The sequence below is a fragment of the Adiantum capillus-veneris genome, chromosome 24, assembly GCF_014529385.1.
Source record: "Adiantum capillus-veneris isolate H3 chromosome 24, ASM1452938v2, whole genome shotgun sequence".
Taxonomy (NCBI): domain Eukaryota; kingdom Viridiplantae; phylum Streptophyta; class Polypodiopsida; order Polypodiales; family Pteridaceae; genus Adiantum; species Adiantum capillus-veneris.
Genome location: NC_140954.1, coordinates 32,967,291 through 32,986,637, shown reverse-complemented (window position 1 = coordinate 32,986,637; position 19,347 = coordinate 32,967,291). Strand labels below are relative to the sequence as shown.

Below are 19,347 nucleotides of genomic sequence, written 5' to 3'. Positions count from 1 at the left end.
ACAATAAGACTACCATCATGATCCTTTTTAGTGTAAAGACAGTGATCTGCATGGCTGCGTTTGAACCCATGGTTGAGCATAAAAGTATCAAACTTCTTGTACCATTGTCTAGGGGCTTGTTTCAGCCCATACAAGCTGCGTTTTAGTTTGCATACCAAATGCTCTTTCCCTGGAATGACAAAGCCCTCAGGCTGCTGCATATACAACTCCTCATCCAAGTCACCATGCAAGAAAGCAGTAATCACATCCATTTGATCCAACTCCAAATCCAAGATAGCACATAAAGCAAACAAAACATCGAGCGTAGTCATCTTCACCACAGGTGAAAAGATCTCTTGAAATTCTATGCCTTCTTTCTGTGCATAACCCTTAGCAACCAAACGTGCTTTGTACTTGGGTTTGTCATCAACACATTTGACCTTATAAACCCACTTGTTAGGAATAGCCTTCCTTCCTTTGGGCAAAGGCACAAGCTCCCATGTATTATTTGCATACAATGATTGCATCTCAGATTTCATAGCAAGCTCCCACTTACTTTTGTCTTCACAAGACTGTGCCTCTTTGAATGTAAGAGGCTCACCCTTATCGGTCAACAAAATGCAATCCATAGACGGCTGAAACCTCTCTGGTTGCCTTCTTGCACGTGTAGACCTTCTCACCAATGATCTACATTTACCGGCAATGGGTCTACATCATTCGGAATGTGCACACCATCAATTGGCGGCTGATTTTCAGCATTACCTCGCTGCTGTAATTCATTTTCAGCAAGCTAGTCATGTGGTATAATCCCATTTTGTGCATCTATTTGTTGTCCAATTTCTTCTGGCAATTGCACAATAGGTTGCTGCTCATTTTCAGCATCAAAAGGAATCAAATTTTCAGCCAAATGTGGCTTTATGGTTGGCTGAGTGTGCTGAAACTTTACCTTTTTCTTGTCCATGTCTTCATGTGTAGCATTTTTCAGCAATTTAACCTCATTGAAGACTACATCTCGGCTGCGTATTATCTTCCTGTACTGAGGTATCCAAACTCGGTAACCCATCTCTCCCTCATCTCCATATCCCATGAAGATGCCCTTAATGGATTTCATATGAAGTTTGGTCCTCTGATCAACAGGTACATGCACAAATGCATCGCAACCAAAAACTTGTAAATGATCATATGAAGCCGGTTTGCTAGACCAAACCTCTTCAGGGATGCCATTATCTAACGCATGATTCGCAGAGCGATTGTGCACACGAACTGCAGTTTTAAGAGCCTCTCCCCAAAACTCTTGAAGGAGATTAGCCGTGGACAACATGCATCTCACTCTCTCACAAATTGTGCGATTATATCTTCCAGCCACACCATTAGATGATGGATTATAAGGGGGTCTCAATTCCCGCTTAATGCCATGCATCTCACAAAAGCTAGTAAACTCATGTGATACATACTCTCCCCCATTATCCGTTCTGATAGCTTTTAACTTAAGTTTCTTTTGTGTGGTCGCAAATGCGTGAAATATCCCACAAATGAAATACATCAATGTGTGCCACATAAATTGCCAATGCATAAAGAACCTGCGATTTCCTGTAATTTCTTGAAAAATCTCAAGAATAAACTTCAAATTCTTTGCTCAAACTGTCCACACATTGCAATACATTAACCAATGTCTGCAAATTAATAAAATTTCAGCAAAAGCCCTAAAATTTGACATTCAAATTTCTGCAAATTGCTGAAGAATTGGGTAAAACCCCCAATTTTTCTTAACCTGTTAACGAAATTTCAACCCGTGAAACTTTGATATGCAGTAAACCTGAAATTTCAACAACCTGTCGATTTCCCCTTTCTTTATAGTCAAAATCACCTGCTAATTCCTCTTTGTTGGAACCGTAAGACTCAACAACTCTCACAGCTATAGTGAGAGAAGAGAGAATAACTTTCTTGTTGAGAATTCGTAGAGAGAGAAAGAGTAGGCTGAAATCGAAAGAGAGAAGGTGGAAGCCACCGCGTGTAGGAACAAGCCCAAAGTGGCTCTGATACCAGTTTGTAGGAAGGAAAGGAGTCTCTTGTGTGCAAGCGATGGAAGTTCTTCTGTGAGCATGAGCGAGCGAAAGAGAGAGAAAGAGATACGCAGGTGTTGGTCCGCGTGCTGTTTTCAGTATCGCACGCTATTCAATATTCACATCTTATGTTTTATATGAATCGGGTACAAAGTATAGGGTCACTTAAGTGACCCTACGGGTGGTTCACACCCCAAAGTATAAAAAATGTATAAAGAATATACAAGGAGGCCACAGAAGGGCCTTTAGACCCAACATCTCTCTCTCTCTCTCTCTCTCTCTCTCTCTCTCTCTCGTGCTCACTCCCCTTGGTCTCTACGCTCCGCATCGTCGACTTTGACATGGTATCAGATGTGTGTGCTCTTTGACAGGTGTCACCACTAGCTTCAGCCAGAGAGAGGCTTGTGAGTGGCAGAGAGGGGCAAGCAATGAAGGCTCCCTATAATTAATTTGGACCCTTGTGTTTGAGTTCAAGTTATTGGTGTTTGGACCCGTAGGTCGGATACATCTGGCAAGGAACCAATCAGACGTCTAAAACACTATGGATGGGCGTGCCAATTCATTGTTGTTGGTCGAATCATGGACAGGATGTGTTCCAATAGTTCACTATCTTGGAGTTTTATATTTTGGACGTGATGTGTTCACGAATGGGGATTATTGGATGTAGTATGGTCTACAGTTCAAAATTTCTACAAAAGCAACCGATGCTCAAGATGGCATTACTCTTAGGTACAAAGTTGAGGAGAGCAACACCAAGGTGTATCCAGTAGTCCAAGGCCTTCTATTGGGGTGTCCATGGTAGCTTCTTCATCGACTTGGTCTCACTATTGATGTCCACTATGAGCTGTAGAGAGGGTGTTAAAGTTTTGGCATCTCAAGTGAACTGCCCAATGTGATACGATGTGCCATAGGCCAGATACGCACATCTTCACACCAGCTTGGGATTGAGACAAGTAGATTCAGAGGCATACCAACAGACAGTAGGATATGTCAGTTATGCCATGTATAGCCAGAGACAGAGTTTCACTACATATGTCACTGCACAGTCTACTATGAGATACGGGGACGCTTTCACTGTTTATTCAGAGATGGTTTTGACTCGTTAGATAGAGTCATGAGATATTAGGATCAGAGATGTCTCGGATTATTTCTACTTGAGATGCAGAGACTGTCACAAGACGGGCACCACGTGCCAATAGAAAAGAACAGACTGAACAGACTTTTAGTACTTCAATAACAATTGAACTGAGAGAGAGACGACACGCGACACAGAGTGGCGGAATTCCACCCCAAAGAGTATTGGCCCCAAACCTTGGCGCCCCTTTCGGTATTTCTTTATATTGCATCAACACAGTACAAGCCGGTACTCCAAACTCTGCACCTTCTCCAGGAAGCATGCCAGAGAATGAGCCCTAACCTCAGATTGAAAGGCCCTTGGTCTAAAAAGCAATTACAGTGAAAAGCCTTCTAACTCAAAAGCATCTGGTCCAAAAGGAAAGCCAAAAAGCTGCCAGCGTAAATCACGGAAATCCGTACAGCCTACCACGTCATCATGTCAGCGCAATTTTCGGAAATCTGCCACATCATTAGTTTTTGCGCGTGTGCGGGTCCTGCTTTATTTTAATCCTTTATGTCACTTGGGGCCCCATCGGACGGGGTCCCCATAAGTTGGGAGGACTTCTTCTGTTACTTGATTCTTCTTAGGGTTTAGGCCCCTCAGCTGGCATCTGCTTTAGGCTTTGACACGTCAGCAGTTTGTTACAGAGACATAGAGACTCTCTATTGAGAGGGCATAGACAGAGAGTCCCAGAGACGCATCTCAGATTTCTTCAGTCCGAATACCACAGAGGCAGAGGGGCCACCACCACCGCAGAGCTCGGTCCCCACCCATACACACACCAATGGTACTCTCATTGACCGAGCAATAGAGTTGGGGAGATCGAGACGACCACAACTGAGGAGGGGAGCCACCCAGCACCGACGGAGATTGCGGCAGAGGATCCACAGGATTCTAGCACGACACCCAGAATGTCGATCAGGATAGGCTTCATGCTACTGCTATATTGTATCATGGTGACACTTATCCCCACTTTGTACCTTTGTGGCATTATACCATTGCTCAGCTTACCAGCCACCCATAGGAGTCGGTAGCACTCCTATGTCAGTTTCTAGTTTGTAGTTTTCTTTGTTTGTACCCAGATTTGGTACTAGACTCACCATTGTAATCATTTTGGTCTCATAGGTCATTTTGGCCTTTTGTAGACATTAATATATCATTTCATTTCATTTCTCTCTCTCTCTCTCTCTCTCTCTCTCTCTCTCTCTCTCTCTCTCAACAACAACCAACCTCGCTATCTTCGGCGTGGATGGGGAGTAATCCGCATTCGAGCGACCTCTAGATAGTGTTAGACTTACACCACTCTGGTGCTTCATAGGTCCAGGGCATACATGTACGGCTAGTGTGCCTCCGGGCTGGCCACCCTTTGCATATGCATTTAGACTGCATCACTGTCCCGGTCGCCCACTCCGGGCTGACCGGTCACTTTTGTCCGGGCGCCCACATATATTTCCATATATCATTTTCTTGTTGGGTTGTGGGGGATTTTTTCAGGCATTGCCCTACCTCCCCTTGGGCACCTATTTTATAGGGCCAGGGGGCTACCCACTTCCATTATACTGATTGCATTGAGGGTCTTCTGCTCATGGTAGTCATGGGGGGCTGATCGCCCCCTCTTCCTACATCTAGCGTTTGTGGTCTTCTCTCTCTCTCTCTCTCACGCTTCCGCACACGCGCACTCTCACATGGTATCAGAGCTTCAAGCTCTCCATTGTTCCAGTGCTTCATCAGCAAAGATTCTCCTCCCAAGGGATCACATCAGCCAGCGTTCTTAAAAAACTTGATCTGCTAGCGTTTTTGCATTAGCCAAGCCAACGATGGCGTTTGGAGCACTGCCGTCGCAGAGAAACCTTTCTCCACTTGCATTTTTGCATTCACACAGGGCGATCACTGTCACAAATGGGTAACGTGGCCATGGGCAGCAGATACACAGGCCCCAACTGGCCGGACAAACAGGCCCGGAAAGTCCGCAGACAGGCTGATGTGGCAGCGTACCGTTTTTCGTGATTTAGGACGGAAAATTCGTTGACAGCTGCTGACGTGGCTGAGCGTATGGAACCCCGCTTTTTGCGCTAGACTGTACGGTAGGCTGTACGGACTTTGTTTTTGCGTGAAAAATCCTATGCAAGCTATTGGGGGAAGCTTTGAGAGCTTTGCTTTATTTTTAGATGCTTTTAAAAAGGACAACTTTTGGGGCTCTGCTTTTGGCATCCCTTGTAAACCTTTAAATAAGTGGTTTGGGCTCCCACTCTGCAGAGCATCTGGACGCAGAGTTTGAGAGTGAGAACCCTCCCACTCCTTTGTACTTTGAGTTACAAATTAATACAAAAAGAAATACCAAAAGGGGCGCCAGTCTTTGGGGCCAATACCTTTAGGCACGGAACTCCGCCAGGCCGTGACGAATCAATTGTGAACTGTGAACTGTTTTGAAGTGAATCTTTGCTGTGTCGCGGTAGAATCTTGACTTGGAGTGTCCAAGTTTGTTACAATCACCTCCTGACTGCCTAGCACTACCCTTTTGGGCACCATCCGTCGTCGGAAAACCCCTCCCTCCATCAGCGTTTTTGCATCCCATTTGCGTTTTTTGGAGCATGAGCGTTTTCAGCATGGAGGGGCAGCGCTCAGCTTCTGGACCCTGTCACAAGACGGGCACCACGTGCCAATAGAAAAGAACAGACTGAACAGACTTTAGCACTTCAATAACAACTGAACTGAGAGAGAGAGAGAGACAACACGCGACACGGAGTGGCGAAATTCCACCCCAGAGAGTATTGGCCCCAAACCTTGGTGCCCCTTTCAGTATTTCTTTATATTGCATCAACACAGTATGAGCCAATACTCCAGACTCTGCACCCCTTTCAATATTTCTTTATATTGCATCAACACAGTACGAGCTGATACTCCAGACTCCGCACCTTCTCCGAGAAGCATGCCAAAGAATGAGTCCTAACCTCATATTTAAAGGCCCTTGTGAAAAGCCTTCAAAACTCAAAAGCTTCTGGTCCCAAAAGCAATGGAAAAAGCTACCAGCGTAATTTACGGAAATCCGTACAGCTTGCCACGTCACCAGCCAACGCAAAACTCGGAAATCCGTACAACTGCCACGTCATCAGCTTTGCGTGAGTGTGTGTGAGTCCTGCTTTATTTTAATCCCTTTATGTCATTGGGGCCCCATCGGACGGGGTCCCCATAAGTTGGTAGGACTTCTTCTTCTGCTACTTGTTCTTCTTAGGGTTTAAGCCCCTCGGCCGGCATCTGTAAGTTGGCTCCATTCTTTAGGCTTTGACACGTCAGCAGTTTGTGACACCCTACAGATCTTGCCTTCCCACCCGATCTTACATCCGGTGCATTGCCGGCGAGAATCCTCTTCATTTACTACAGATTTCAGCCCTATACATTTGCTGTTTTTTCTCTTCTTTCAGCCCACCTAGGGTTTTGACTTTGATTCCCCACCCTCCCCAGACCCTTTGCACCGCTCTAGACCCTGCCGGGAGCGTACGAGCACGCTGAAAATTGCTGGATAGCAGCGTTTTCATCACCTCGCAATTGCGTTTTGGGTGGACAGCAGCCATATGGTTTGCGTTTTTCACAGAGGATGAAGTTACCCCCTGCCAGGACACCATCCGATGGTGGTCCGTGCAGTCTCTCAGTGACTGCTGCAGTACACGGTATCTTCGACATCAGCTTGATCATCTGCGGGCGTACGATCCTTGGGTGATCCATTCATTCCAGCCATCATTCGGCGGTTGCACACTCTAGAGGGGGTGGTGACTTGTGGTTTGCTATGGACACACGTATGCACTCATCAGAGGAGTTCACACGAGATATGACCATGCTCATGGCATATGGGATTCTGACATTCCTAGAGAAGACACCACCGTCTTGGGTGGACAGACACTTACCACTTCACCTTGACACGTTAAATCACTTGCTTACACAGGCGCATCTACATGGACTTAGGGAGAGGATCTTGGATCTCTTCTTGGACAGGTTCATTGCTTGGGTCTAGAGACTGGAGTAGGACTTCAATTCTTTGGACTCTCTTGGAGAGTTTCCCACGAGATGAGGAAGATCGGGCATTCCGCGACTACATCGGGAGTCACCTCGAGGTTGGCTTGGATGGCAATGCAGTTGCTCTTCTACACTCCTGATCATTTGGATTGCTACCTTCTGTGTTGGTTACACTCACCCTCGGTAGCCTTACAATAGACTTATCCCCTGACTTGGGCATTAGGCCACTCCTGCTCATTCACATTGAGAGCCACACCGAGATGCGGTTCGGTGGCGTTGTGTGCACGGATTCTGTTTTGGTTGACACCAGAGGATTGGAGGCAGGAGATACAAGCAAGATGGCACATGCAGATTTGTCTGGCCTTTCCTCTTCTTAGAGGATCTTCACAACGCAGACTTCTAAGGCTGGCTTCCCTACTTCATACACGATGATTACGATGCAAACATCTTGGTCTGACCACACCTCTTCTCAGAGGCCCTACACACACAGACTGTTGAGTTTGGCTTTCCCCTCATCTTGGGTTTCCCTACCTATGGACAGGACACCATCCGGTGGTGGTCCTTGCGGTCTCCCGGTGGCTGCTGCAGCTTACAGTAGCTTCTACATTGCAGACTGTTTAGTCTGGCTTTCCTTGATTCGGAGGATGTTTACGGCGCAGACTGCTAGCTTTGGCCTTCCTGGAGTTTTACACAGCTTAGCCACCTGGCCACCCCGGGTTACAGGTTCATGCATTGACAGGCTTCCAATCATACCCATGATGGTTCTTGGGCTTTCCCATTTTGTCGAGACGGTCTACAGACACCACAAATCCTTTTGGGCATGACACTTGCAGGTCTTGGCACTTCTTTTACAACAAGGAGTTGTTTTCACACTCAGTTCGGGACCTTGACGCAGTATCTTCACCCTGTATCGGCGGAGTGCAGCAGTTTGCTACATTGCTCGTGAGGGCACTTTACCACGGAGATTTCTTGATGGTCGAGACACCCCAGACTATTGCTACACTCGCGGAGTTCACTCAGTGGACATCGCAGCAGACATCTTCATCATTTGCCTCACATCTTTGGCTTCATGCGGTTTGTTCAACATCAGGTTCTGAGAGGGGGTGCTAGAATTACACCACTCTGCTGCTTCAGAGGTCTAGGGCATACATGTACGGCTAGTGTGCCTCCGGGCTGGCCACCCTTTGCATATGCATTTAGATTGCATCACTGTCCGGCTGCCCACTCCGGGCCTGCCGCCCACTTTTGTTCGGGCGCCCACATATATTTCCATATATCATTTTCTTGTCGGGTTGTGGAGGATTTTTCCAGGCATTGTCCTACCACCACTCTGTTGCTTCACAGGTCTAGGGCATACATGTACGGCTAGTGTGCCTCCGGGCTGGCCACCCTTTGCATATGCATTTAGATTGCATCATTGTCCGGCCGCCCACTCTGGGCCGACCGCCCACTTTTGTCGGGGCGCCCACATATATTTCCATATATCATTTTCTTGTTGGCTTGTGGGGGATTTTTCCAAGCATTGCCCTACCTCCCCTTGGGCACCTATTTATAGGGGCAGGGGGGTACCCACTTCCATCATACTGATTGTACTGAGGGTCTTTTGCTCATGGTAGTCATGGGGGGCTGATTGCCCCCTCTTCCTATATCTAGCGTTTGTGGTCCTCTCTCTCTCTCTCTCTCTCTCTCTCTCTCTCTCTCTCTCTCTCTCTCTCTCTCGCTTTCGTACACGCACACTCACAGATAGACGCGTTTGAAGTGACTGTCCCACCTAGGCTCAAGCAGAGTGTGCAATCCGCAAGGCTACATCCTCTGTCCAAGAATTCTCATGTACAAATACCTAGCAAGGGGGACTCTGAGTGCTAGCAAAAAAGTGAACCACAAGGTGTCTACATCCTAATGCATCCGGTAGCGTCACACTGAACTTGGGTAGAGGCCAAAGTGTCTATCAAATCTGTCATCCCCAGGTCCCCTGTGTGGTGTGAAAACTCTATATCCTGGACTTGGAGCCAATCAATAACTGTGTGCAAGGTCCATTCCGTGTGATCCCTGCCACACAACGGAAAGGAGAAACTTACTGCTGAGTCCAAAGCCTCGGTGCCTTTGGCTGCTAGGAAGAGTTGGTCAGACCATGGGGAACTGATTCAAAAGGAGAGGCCTGTACCAAAAGTGGCATCCTCAAGTAGGGCTGTCCCTCTCGAGCCATGTGGCCCGTAGCGAAAGCACTACCAAGAGAGCGTCTTGGTGCAGATGAGTGTCCAATCCCTTGTGTCAGTCGGATGATGAGGCTGAGGGCCTAGCGGGGGAAAGGGGGGAGTGGGAGGTGGGGGGGGGGGGGGAATGTGGCGGCGGTGAAGTTGAGGTGGAGGGAGGCTCCTCAGAGGACTCTTGTTGCAAATGGTTGAAACGGCTCCTTGTCGGAGCTGGGCTGAAACAGGCCGGCCACCAGGGGGGGGCAGTGTGGCGAGCTGGTCCCTGTCACAACGGCGGCGGGGTACCTGCTACTACTGATAATCAGCTGGCTGGTCGCTGGCCTCTGTCGAAGTGTGAGCCTGTGTCTTGGGCATGTTCAGCCTTGGGGGGCTGAGCATGTGCTGTGGGTCGAGATCTCCTGCAGGGACAGGCCTTCATTAAGTGGATCATCTGCCTCCTGCAAATGAGGCACTGGTTCGGGAGTCCTGAACACTCCACCCTCTGGTGTAACCTGAAACCGGCCCGTAGGGCTGTAGACTTTGGCTTTCACCCGAAACTTTACTTTAGACTTTAGGACATAGAGGAACTTTGCAAATAAACCTGTGATTGGAATTAACACTTCAAATGAACACGGCCTGGAAGCTAGAGCGCTCCAAGTAGATGCCGACAACCTGTTGGCCCCAAAGACTGGCGCCCCTTCGGTATTTCTTTGTTTTTTTCAAAGAGGGAATAAAACCTGTGATTTCCTACGAACTGTCCTGCCTAATCCGGGCTGAAAAATACCTGTTCCGGCCCGATTTCGGCAGCATAACTTTACTAGGAAACTTCATAGACAAAATCCCCACGCATTGGATGACTTCCCCGGCACATATAGGCACCTTCCCAAACCTGGAGAGAATCTGCTGCACGCTGAATTCTCTGTTTTCTGCCCCAAAACTGCACCAGATCGCATGTACAATGATCCCCTCGCTTCCTCGGACCTCTTGGGGGTATTAGGGATCGATTAGGGCCAAAATCCTAAACCTGCAAAAGTACACAGCACTGTTTTGGGCTCCATTTCGCTTGCCAATCGCATCCATAGCAAGCCCTTGGGCTCCCACACCTATAGGGCTACTTGCCCTTAGAATCAGACGAGATTTCTCGTGCGAAATCTCTCCGAAATCACTTGTACCTGCGGGGGATTAGCAACTACCTAATCTAGTACTTGTGCAAGAGGCTCTTGCCTCGGTAATCATGCATGAATCCACACATCAGGTTTTTGTATTCAAAAGGGGAGAGATGCACGAGAGCGGAATCATCACGCTACATAAGACAAGGGAGAAGGCAAGCTTTCCATTAAAGCTGTGAAACCTGCACCCACTACTCACCCCACACTTTGTAGTCACTTAATGAGAAAAATTCAGCCTCCTTTCCCAAAATGGGTGCTCCCTCTTCATGCTGGACTTGGCAAATAGCTCACAGACCGCCATGTGTCGAGTTTGCCTCTATTGAGTTAATTTCCTAGTACCCACCAACTTATAAGTGTAGCGAGGGGCCTAAATGACTTGGAGTTGAGCCTGGACACCTTTTTACTGCTCAAATTTCAGTGCCGACCGGCCCGACCATCTCGTGGTGACCTTGCCTTTCCGGGTGCGAGTGAAACACTCGGCCATCTGTCGTTTCACACTGGCCACACAATGTCCGGCCATTTGTGACTTCAAAAAGAGGGTCCCAAAAATTAAATAAAAATCAAAGAAAGAAACTAACAACTAAGGTTAGTGGTTGCCACGTCCTTGTGACATACCCCCCTCTTGAAATCGCAAGCGGCAAACGTCCTCGATTGCATGCCATATATATACATGCCATTGATGATTTTGTGTTGTTAGCACCCTTTTATCATCGCATGTACCCGCAAGAAAGGTGATAATACAAAGATACAAATGACTTAATGAGACCTTCATACTTTTGTCATTTCCATCTATGATAGAAGTGAGCATAAGACCTTTAGCATTTATAGAACAATGTCCACTTCTATTGCACTGAATCCATATGTACATGTGGTGTGCTAACTCCATCATTACCCCTCCTTTGAACACATTGAGTTGGGGCATATGTAGGTTGTAACCCAAAGGCCTCAAGGTAAAGCTGCAATACATTTGGTGACTCTTAACATTTCAGACTCTTCCATCCACTTTGCATCCATAGGTGGATAGTTCTTGACCTCACCAAATACCGTCTTGTAGCTTGTCACTTTACTTTTCTTTTTTTATGTGCCAAAATCTGCTCAGGTACCAAGATCTCATAAAGTTCATTGACTTTTGGCTGATCCTCCCGTGGCATAGCTTCTGGCACATCACCCACAAAGGGTCTTAGAAGACTCACGTGAAACGCATTATGAATCTTCCAAGTGTTAGGCAATTTCAGCCTATAAGCAACATCGTTGATCTTATCAAGCACTTGAAAAGGCTCATAGTAACTCATGCTAAGCTTCGGAAACAACCTTTTGCTTGCCAATCATCTTCTTTAACCTTGCCTTTTCAAACTGTAAAAGTACCCAATCACCAGGTGAAAACAATAATACACGATGGTGACGATCAACAGCCCTTTTCTGCTTAGCCGGAGTCTTCTCCAAGGCAAGCATAATCTTCTTATATATTTCATCCATGTTCTCAACATATCGATCTGCCTCAAAGATCTTGTCCTTTGTATGCAAAATGGGAGGAACCTTTTTGCCACCTTCAACAATTTCAAAAGGTGCCTTGCCTAGGGACGAACACACCGTATTGTTGTATGCATACTCAAGCATAGGTAAATACTGTTTCCACCTGTCCTTATTAAGTGACACATAACATTTCAGCAGATCCAAGACGATAGAATTAGCCTCTTCTGACTGTCCATCAGTTTGTGGATAAAACAAAGACGAGAACTTGAGCGTAGTGTTCATGTTCTCAAACAATCCTCTCCAAAACAAACTCGTCATGCAAGGATCACGATTATTGACAATTGACTGTGGCATACCATGGTACTTAAACACATCGTACATGAACAACCGTGTCATTTGGTCAGATTTCATCTTCTTCTTGACAGGAATGAAATGGACGTACTTGTTGAACCTGCAAATAATGGTCCATATACCATCATTCCCTGACACTTGTCGGCGTTCTTGGAGATCAAAGATAAAATCTATAGCAATGCTTTCCCATGGCTTATCCGGGATCGACAATGGCTGTAATAATCTTGGTGCCTTTTGCCTGTCAAACTTGACCTTTTGGCAAATCACGCATGCTCGCACAAAGGCATCCACATCTCTTCTCAAAGTAGGCCAATAAAAGAATGTCTCGATCGCTTTGAGTGTTGCATCTATACCACGATGCCCTACATACAGTGGGACATGGCTTTCTACCATAACCTTATGTCGCAATGGCCTAGTGACACATAGTCTACCATGCATCAACATAAAACCATCCTTGAGGAGGTAGTGCTCATGGTGTTGCCCATCTTGCAACTATTCAAAGATCCTTGTAGTTGTTCCTTCATGTCATCAAGCTCATGATGATAAGGAATTGACACAGCTGAAATTTGTGGCTTTCTTGATAACACATTAGCCACCACTTTCTTCTTGCCTTCCACATGCATAATCTAGAAGTGGAACATAGAAAGAATGTTTGCCCATCACAATTGCTTTTCGGATAGCTGTGACTGTGTCAAGAAGTATCGCAAGGTCTGATGATATGTCTGGACATCAAAATCAGCACCTAGCAGGTAGTGCTTCCAACTAGAAAGCGCACGAATCATGACCAAAAGCTCTTTCTCGTAGATTTAGATAGTCTTCTTTGGCCCTTGCAAAATTTTGCTTTCATAAGCTACTACCCGTCCATCTTGCATTAGCATTGCTCCGATGCTATTGCCACACGCGTCACACTGGACCACAAATGACTTCCTAAGATCTTGTAAAACAATCACGGGATCTGAAGTCAACTTTTCCTTTAAGAGACTAAAAGCTGAAATCTCTTTTTGGGTCCATCTGAAAGTGACCTCTTTCTTTTGCAAAGCGTGACGAGGTGAAGCTATTTCTACAAAATTCCTGATAAACCTTCTATAGTAAGAGCACAATCCCAAGAAGCTTCGGACATCGTGCACAGTCTTCAAGTCTGGCCATGTCTTAATGGATTCAACCTTTGTGGGATCCATTCGGACACCATCCTTTGACACTATGTGGCCAAGAAAGTGGATCTCTTCCAAGAAGAATTCACTTTTCTTAGGATTGACAAGTAGCGTGTGATTGCGTAACTCTTCGAACACAATGGTCAAGTGACGCCTATGCTCCTCTTCATTCTTCGAATAGACTATCATGTCAACAAAGAATGTGCCAACAAACTTTTGTTGCGAGTGGAAAATCGGGTCCATCATCTTATTGAACGTAGTAGGAGCATTTGTAAGACCAAATGGCATCACTAGGAACTCATAAACCAAACGTCGTTCTAAACGCAGTCTTGTGCACATCCTTTGGCCTTATACTAATCTGATGGTACCCGCTCTTAAGGTCTATCCTACTGAAAATTGCAACATTCTCTAAATGGTCAAGAATATCATCAATCCTTGGAATAGGAAACCTGTTCTTGATGGTATTCTTATTCAACGCATGGTAGTCAATACACATGCGCCAAGAGCCATCCTTCTTCTGCACTAGGAGCACATGGGAGCAAAAAGGCGAAGAACTAGGCTAAATCAATGCCTTCTCTAAAATCTCCTCAACGTGGCCCATAATCTCTTTCTGCTGAGCCGCACTAACCCTGTAGGGAGGTTTGTTTGGTGGGCTACACCCTGGCACCAAATCTATCGCATGATCCTCAGGCCTCTCCGGCGGCAATTTTGACGGTAATGAATCATAAAAACAATCATTAAACTCTCGCAAAAATGCTGAACTTTCTTTATCTAACACAGATTTGACTGACAACTATTTGAAACATCACGCGAAAATCAAGTACGCATAAAGATGGTTATTAATCACAGAAGTGATAGTCGAAGCAGATACAATAGGGACAGACTCCCCTTTGAGCTTTACATCTAAACATGAGTTTTGCCCCTATGTTGAAGGGTGATCTTTTTGTCGAAGACATCCAGCAAGCCATGTATACGGAACATCCACAGAATTCCCAACAGTGCATTGCACCCTTCCAATGGCATGATATAGAACTCTTCTGTGTCCACATATGACTGAATATGCAGACAAATTTCTAATGATGGGAGTGACACACTTTGAGTGGTCAAGACATGCCAACCATGCCTCTACCGTGTACCCCATCCCTTTAGCTCTGATGCCCAGCTTCATAGCTAACTCTGGTGAGATAAAGTTCGCTTTGGCACCTGGATCAAAGAAAATAAGTGCCGTTGTCGTGCCGCTTTGCAGGCACGGGGTCAAATCTGCATACATATTCGAGGTTTTGCCAATCTTATGAACAACGTTAACAAACCCAAGGTTATACATTATTAGCTGCTAGCAGGCATTCTTTCGTCACATTTGGTGGCAGCTAGATTGAGGTATTGATTTTTTGTTAAAGGATTTACCTTCACCAGTAGAATAGGGAGATTTCTGTTGGGCACCTGTTAGTGTTGCAGAGCAGTAGAAAAACTGTCCGTGAAAATTTGGCAATGAAAAAAAGAAAGAAGTGCAAGCTTTTTACAAGTGCGTTCGATGTTGTGCACCAGAATCAGAAGTGGGCTGCAAATTTGATGTTTTGTTTGGTATATTGAAAAAGGGATTTTACTGTAACTAGGGGACTTTTACTGGTTTTTGCCTTCTATTCATTTGAAACTGAAATGGGGTCATTCCACCATAGCACATTTTCCTTGTTGCATCTGAAACTATTACCATGAATCTATTCTGTGCACTTTATTTCTAATATGAGTCAGGGATTTCCTTGGATTCATCTAGCCATAATATATATAGAATGAAGCATACAACTACACTTTGACATGATTTCAGATTTCTGGCTATGGAGTAATGAGGGCTGGTGGGTCAATGCACTGTAAATAGTGCGTTTCAGGGCCGAGCCTCTTGGTATGTCTCACCTCTAAAGAAGCAAGATGCTGCCTGATTAATTATCATCTTCTATACATGTTCAATCATCATATGCAGTACATGCTTTTGGTTCAGCCTATTTCCCTGCACTTAAATGCTTTCGATCAATACTTGTGGTTGAAGCCACCAGAAGATCTTTATTGTAGTTCAAGGTGAAGAATTTGATTTGATAAGTATCTAGTGGGCATGTTAGTAGTTCACTCTGAAGAGTAAATATGCCATTCATGTCATTGGAACATTGCACTCCCATCATTTTCAAAGAGGAAAAGAGAACTCTTGGTTGAGCTTGATTGTGCGAAGGAGATTTAGCAAGCTATTGACCTCACACCGTTTTCTTTGCAAGTCGAATGCCAAGCAAGTCAGTGTTGCTCAATTACCACAAGCCACTACCATGTCTAGTTTGTGTGTACTCACCTGCCATCTTTAAGAAGACTACGCCTTAAGAAGGTGGGTTTTTTTTTTCCTTCTCTCATCTTGTTGTTTGGTTGTGAAAGGCTTTTGTTCTGCTTCTTCATGAACATTGTCAGTTGGGAATCGAATGGGCATATTGTCAAAATCGACTACGAGTTTAATTCTCAAAGTAAGTTTCTTGACACTAATTATTTGCTATTTTTGGCATGCTTTTTTTATCAGATTAATTATCAATGAGGTTTGTACCCACATTGGTCAACTTCGAAGCTCTGCGTTTTCTTTGTTATGTTTCACCGTCTGTCCAGTGGTGGCTCCGGTACCTCCCAGGAGCTGATGAGGACCTTAAATCCAGAATCGAGTCTCTTATCTTAAGGGTTTTTGCTTAGAATTTTGAGAGGGATAGTTATAGGGTGTTTCTAGTAGAAAAGACAGCATGGCACTTTTGACTTTTTGAGTTTACAAAGTAAGAACGTAGACATAGACAAAGGGAGGAAGAGATTCACCAAGATTGTGGATGACATTGACACCATATCTTGGTTGGATTCTCTTATGGGATAATTTATATATATACGTCCACTGCTTTCTTTTCAAAGAATCAATTGGTATATCTATGGGCACCAATTTTGCTGTTTTTCTTGCTAATTTCTATCTTTTAATGTATGGGTTTGATTTTATGGAGTGTCTTGTCCTCGCTAACTCTTGCCTAGATATTTAGCACATAATATGTAGTGTAAGGCGCTTTGTAGGTGGTCTCTTTGTTCTTGCGGTTCCTTCTTTTGAAGATTTTATTTACTTTGGTTCAAGCTCTCTAGGTGGAGGAATTTATACTGAGGAATTTTGTGAACTTAATTGTACCACGAATAGTGATTTGGGTGCTTTTTTAGAACAAAAATAATCTCAAACTTCCTGCGTTTGGTACTGGATATCTACGATAAATGTTTGAACTAGAGAATAGTATCTGTATGCCTCACATTTCTTGGAACGTCTCTCTAAATAGGGTGTTATTTTGTTCTGAATTTTTTAGGTTTTCTCGTCTTTGTTCTAGTATATCTGCTTTTGTTGTTTAGTTGTGCCATCTTATTTCTTTACTTGTTGAGAAAGGATGGTCGCTGACATGTCTTGTATGCAAGATGCATCCCTCCCCTCCCCAGCCTCGAGTGATCCTTAAGGTTCAAGTGGTCAGGATTAACTTTCTTGAATTCAAGAGCTTGTGACCTTGCCTCTCTCGTCCTACCAAAGATCTCCTATCTTAATTTTCCTAAAACGACTTCCCTTCTTCGTTTAATAGGATATTTATGGTTTTCAAGATTATATTTTCAAATCAGGCTTTTTAACATGAGCTCATATGCGAAACCAGACATTGTTCAAAATTGCTTCTAAAAGCTCAATCGCAGTATGAGGCAGGGACTTTCAAGTGAACATTCCACTCAAATCGAGTGCTCTAATTTCGATTTTTTCATCATGTTCGTAGTTGTCAATGATGTAGAACTTCATGCCTCTGTGTGTAGATGTACGTGTGCGTGCAACGATACTATTATTGGATTGTACACAAATTGGATTCACAAGGAACAAGTTGTCGAGTAGCGACTGATTATACTGACTTGTCTTACAGGAATTTCCTCCTCCCAAAAAAAATCATCAAGCTTCAAGTTACGGTCGCAAGGATGTAACACCGAACGTTGGGATGCAGGAACTTTCAGCTATACAATTAACGTTCTGGCCCAGAGATCATGGGTATTTTCTTCAGTCTGACTCCTTCACCTGTAAAGTGGAATCATCACAGCTCGACTTTACAAAATTATTAAGCTTGCTTGTACTAGTTGCACTATCAGCTTGTGTAGAAACTAGTGAATGGTCATTACACTGGAGTCCTCTTTTTCTATCCTCTTGCTCTTAAACCTAAGTTATCGTCACATGAAAACGTGTTTTTTCCCCTTGAAATGAAACGAAGCATGGAACGCTCGAAACGTTTCGAAACAAACTTGAATTAGGGGGACGAAAAACATTTCTCAGGTTCAAAAAGAAAACTTCAAATTTCAAAATAGACATTGATTTGCAACCACTTGTGTAACCATGTAAATAAGATGTATCCACCTACATATTTTGTTGCTTTTCAACCTCTAGAAACATAAGTGTTTTGTATTGTGCTTCGTCTTGGCATTTTTGAACCAAAACGAGCGGAAATGCCGAAACGACGAAACACATGAAATGTTTGTTATCACACTGAACCTAATCAAGTACACTGTGGTCCATTGTCTGTCAGCATGTGATCTGAATGTTGAAGATTGTTTGATAGAGCATTGTGAGTTGGCTCTGTCTGTGTTTTGGAATAGCTGCAGCGTGGCCAGGGTTAATGGAAGGATGGTTATATGAAGAGGTCAAGACCAGTAAATGAACTAACTAGGGTGTAGCACTACTTGAGCTGCCATGCTTTTTACACACTACAAAGTTGATTGTTCGGCAACTTGATCTTTGGAAAGGGGAGATAGTTGGGTTTAAATTTTGTCTTTTGCAGGCTCGAAAGACTGAATGTCAAATGCCCGGCCACTTCGCTGAGAGTGAGGGCAAGCTTCACATCTGACAATGGTCTTGGCAGCAGAACCCGTGAGAGTGCGTCTATCGGCACTCGCCTCAGCCAAGTTTTAGTGAAGAGAAGAACCGAGCTTGTTGGGAAAATCAATGAAGGCCGGAAGAAACTTCCAATGAAAATCTTCCTTGTTCTCCTTGGTTTCTATGCAGCAAATGCGCTGGCGACAATCCTTGGACAAACAGGAGATTGGGATGTCTTAGTGGCAGGCATTGTGGTGGCTATCATTGAACTAATTGGCTCGTTCATGTATCAAAAAAAGTACTTGAGTGGACGATTTAAAGGGTTTTTGATCATGGTCAATTATTGGAAGGCAGGCTTCACTTTGGGCTTGTTTGTGGATGCATTCAAGGTTGGCAGTTAATGCTGGATCTTATATTTATCCTTGTCGGAGTGGGTGTTCCTTGGTCGCTCTTCATCCTTTTCATCAACTCATTTGAGGCTAAATTGTGAATAATTTTTTTGTGTGAACAAAGTTTGTCAGCTTCTGGTCACTAGGAATGCAGCAAAACATAGGATCTTTTTAATCAATAGAAGAATTGGAAAGTATCGACGAAGATTGATTTTTGGTCTGGGCATTACCAAGTTATGGTGAAAATGTTCTGAATTATTCTTGAGAACTAAACAAGGTGAAGGTTCACTTTGGCATTCTGGAAGAATAAAATGAAAGGAAAAGACCCATCAATTGACAAACTAAACAAAAGAAGAGTTTAACTTATCAAGTGAAAAGGTAGGGTCAATCAACAATGCAATTAATGAAATTACAAATGTCTGCAGAAAACTAGCATTCTCGTTTCCAACGAGCCAGCATTAAACACTAATGAACAGTACATTATGCTGTCCTCACAAGCTTGTGGTGATCTGTCTTTGCGAAGCTTTAATTAATAGTAGTTGTTAGCTGGAATGGTGTTCGTTGCGTTACAAG

The 19,347-nt window shown here is 44.5% G+C and overlaps 1 protein-coding gene across 3 annotated transcripts in view; it reads left to right on the top strand.

Moving 5' to 3' along the window:
• LOC147426177 (ycf20-like protein) overlaps nt 1-18,893 on the top strand; it is a 52,636-nt gene extending 33,743 nt beyond the window's left edge. The window contains exons 1-6 of one of the 3 annotated variants that reach the window (XM_086498331.1): nt 14,977-15,087; nt 15,390-15,403; nt 15,919-16,004; nt 17,448-17,569; nt 18,351-18,393; nt 18,575-18,893. In XM_086498331.1, coding sequence (XP_086354457.1) covers nt 14,995-15,087; nt 15,390-15,403; nt 15,919-16,004; nt 17,448-17,569; nt 18,351-18,393; nt 18,575-18,786 — 570 coding nt within the window. In that variant the 5' untranslated portion in view covers nt 14,977-14,994 and the 3' untranslated portion in view covers nt 18,787-18,893. Of the gene's footprint in view, nt 1-14,976; nt 15,088-15,328; nt 15,404-15,918; nt 16,005-17,447; nt 17,570-18,350 lie in introns of those variants that run through there. The other 2 variants (XM_086498329.1, XM_086498330.1) reach the window with 2 other exon arrangements.
• The last annotated feature ends 454 nt before the right edge of the window (nt 18,894-19,347 follow it).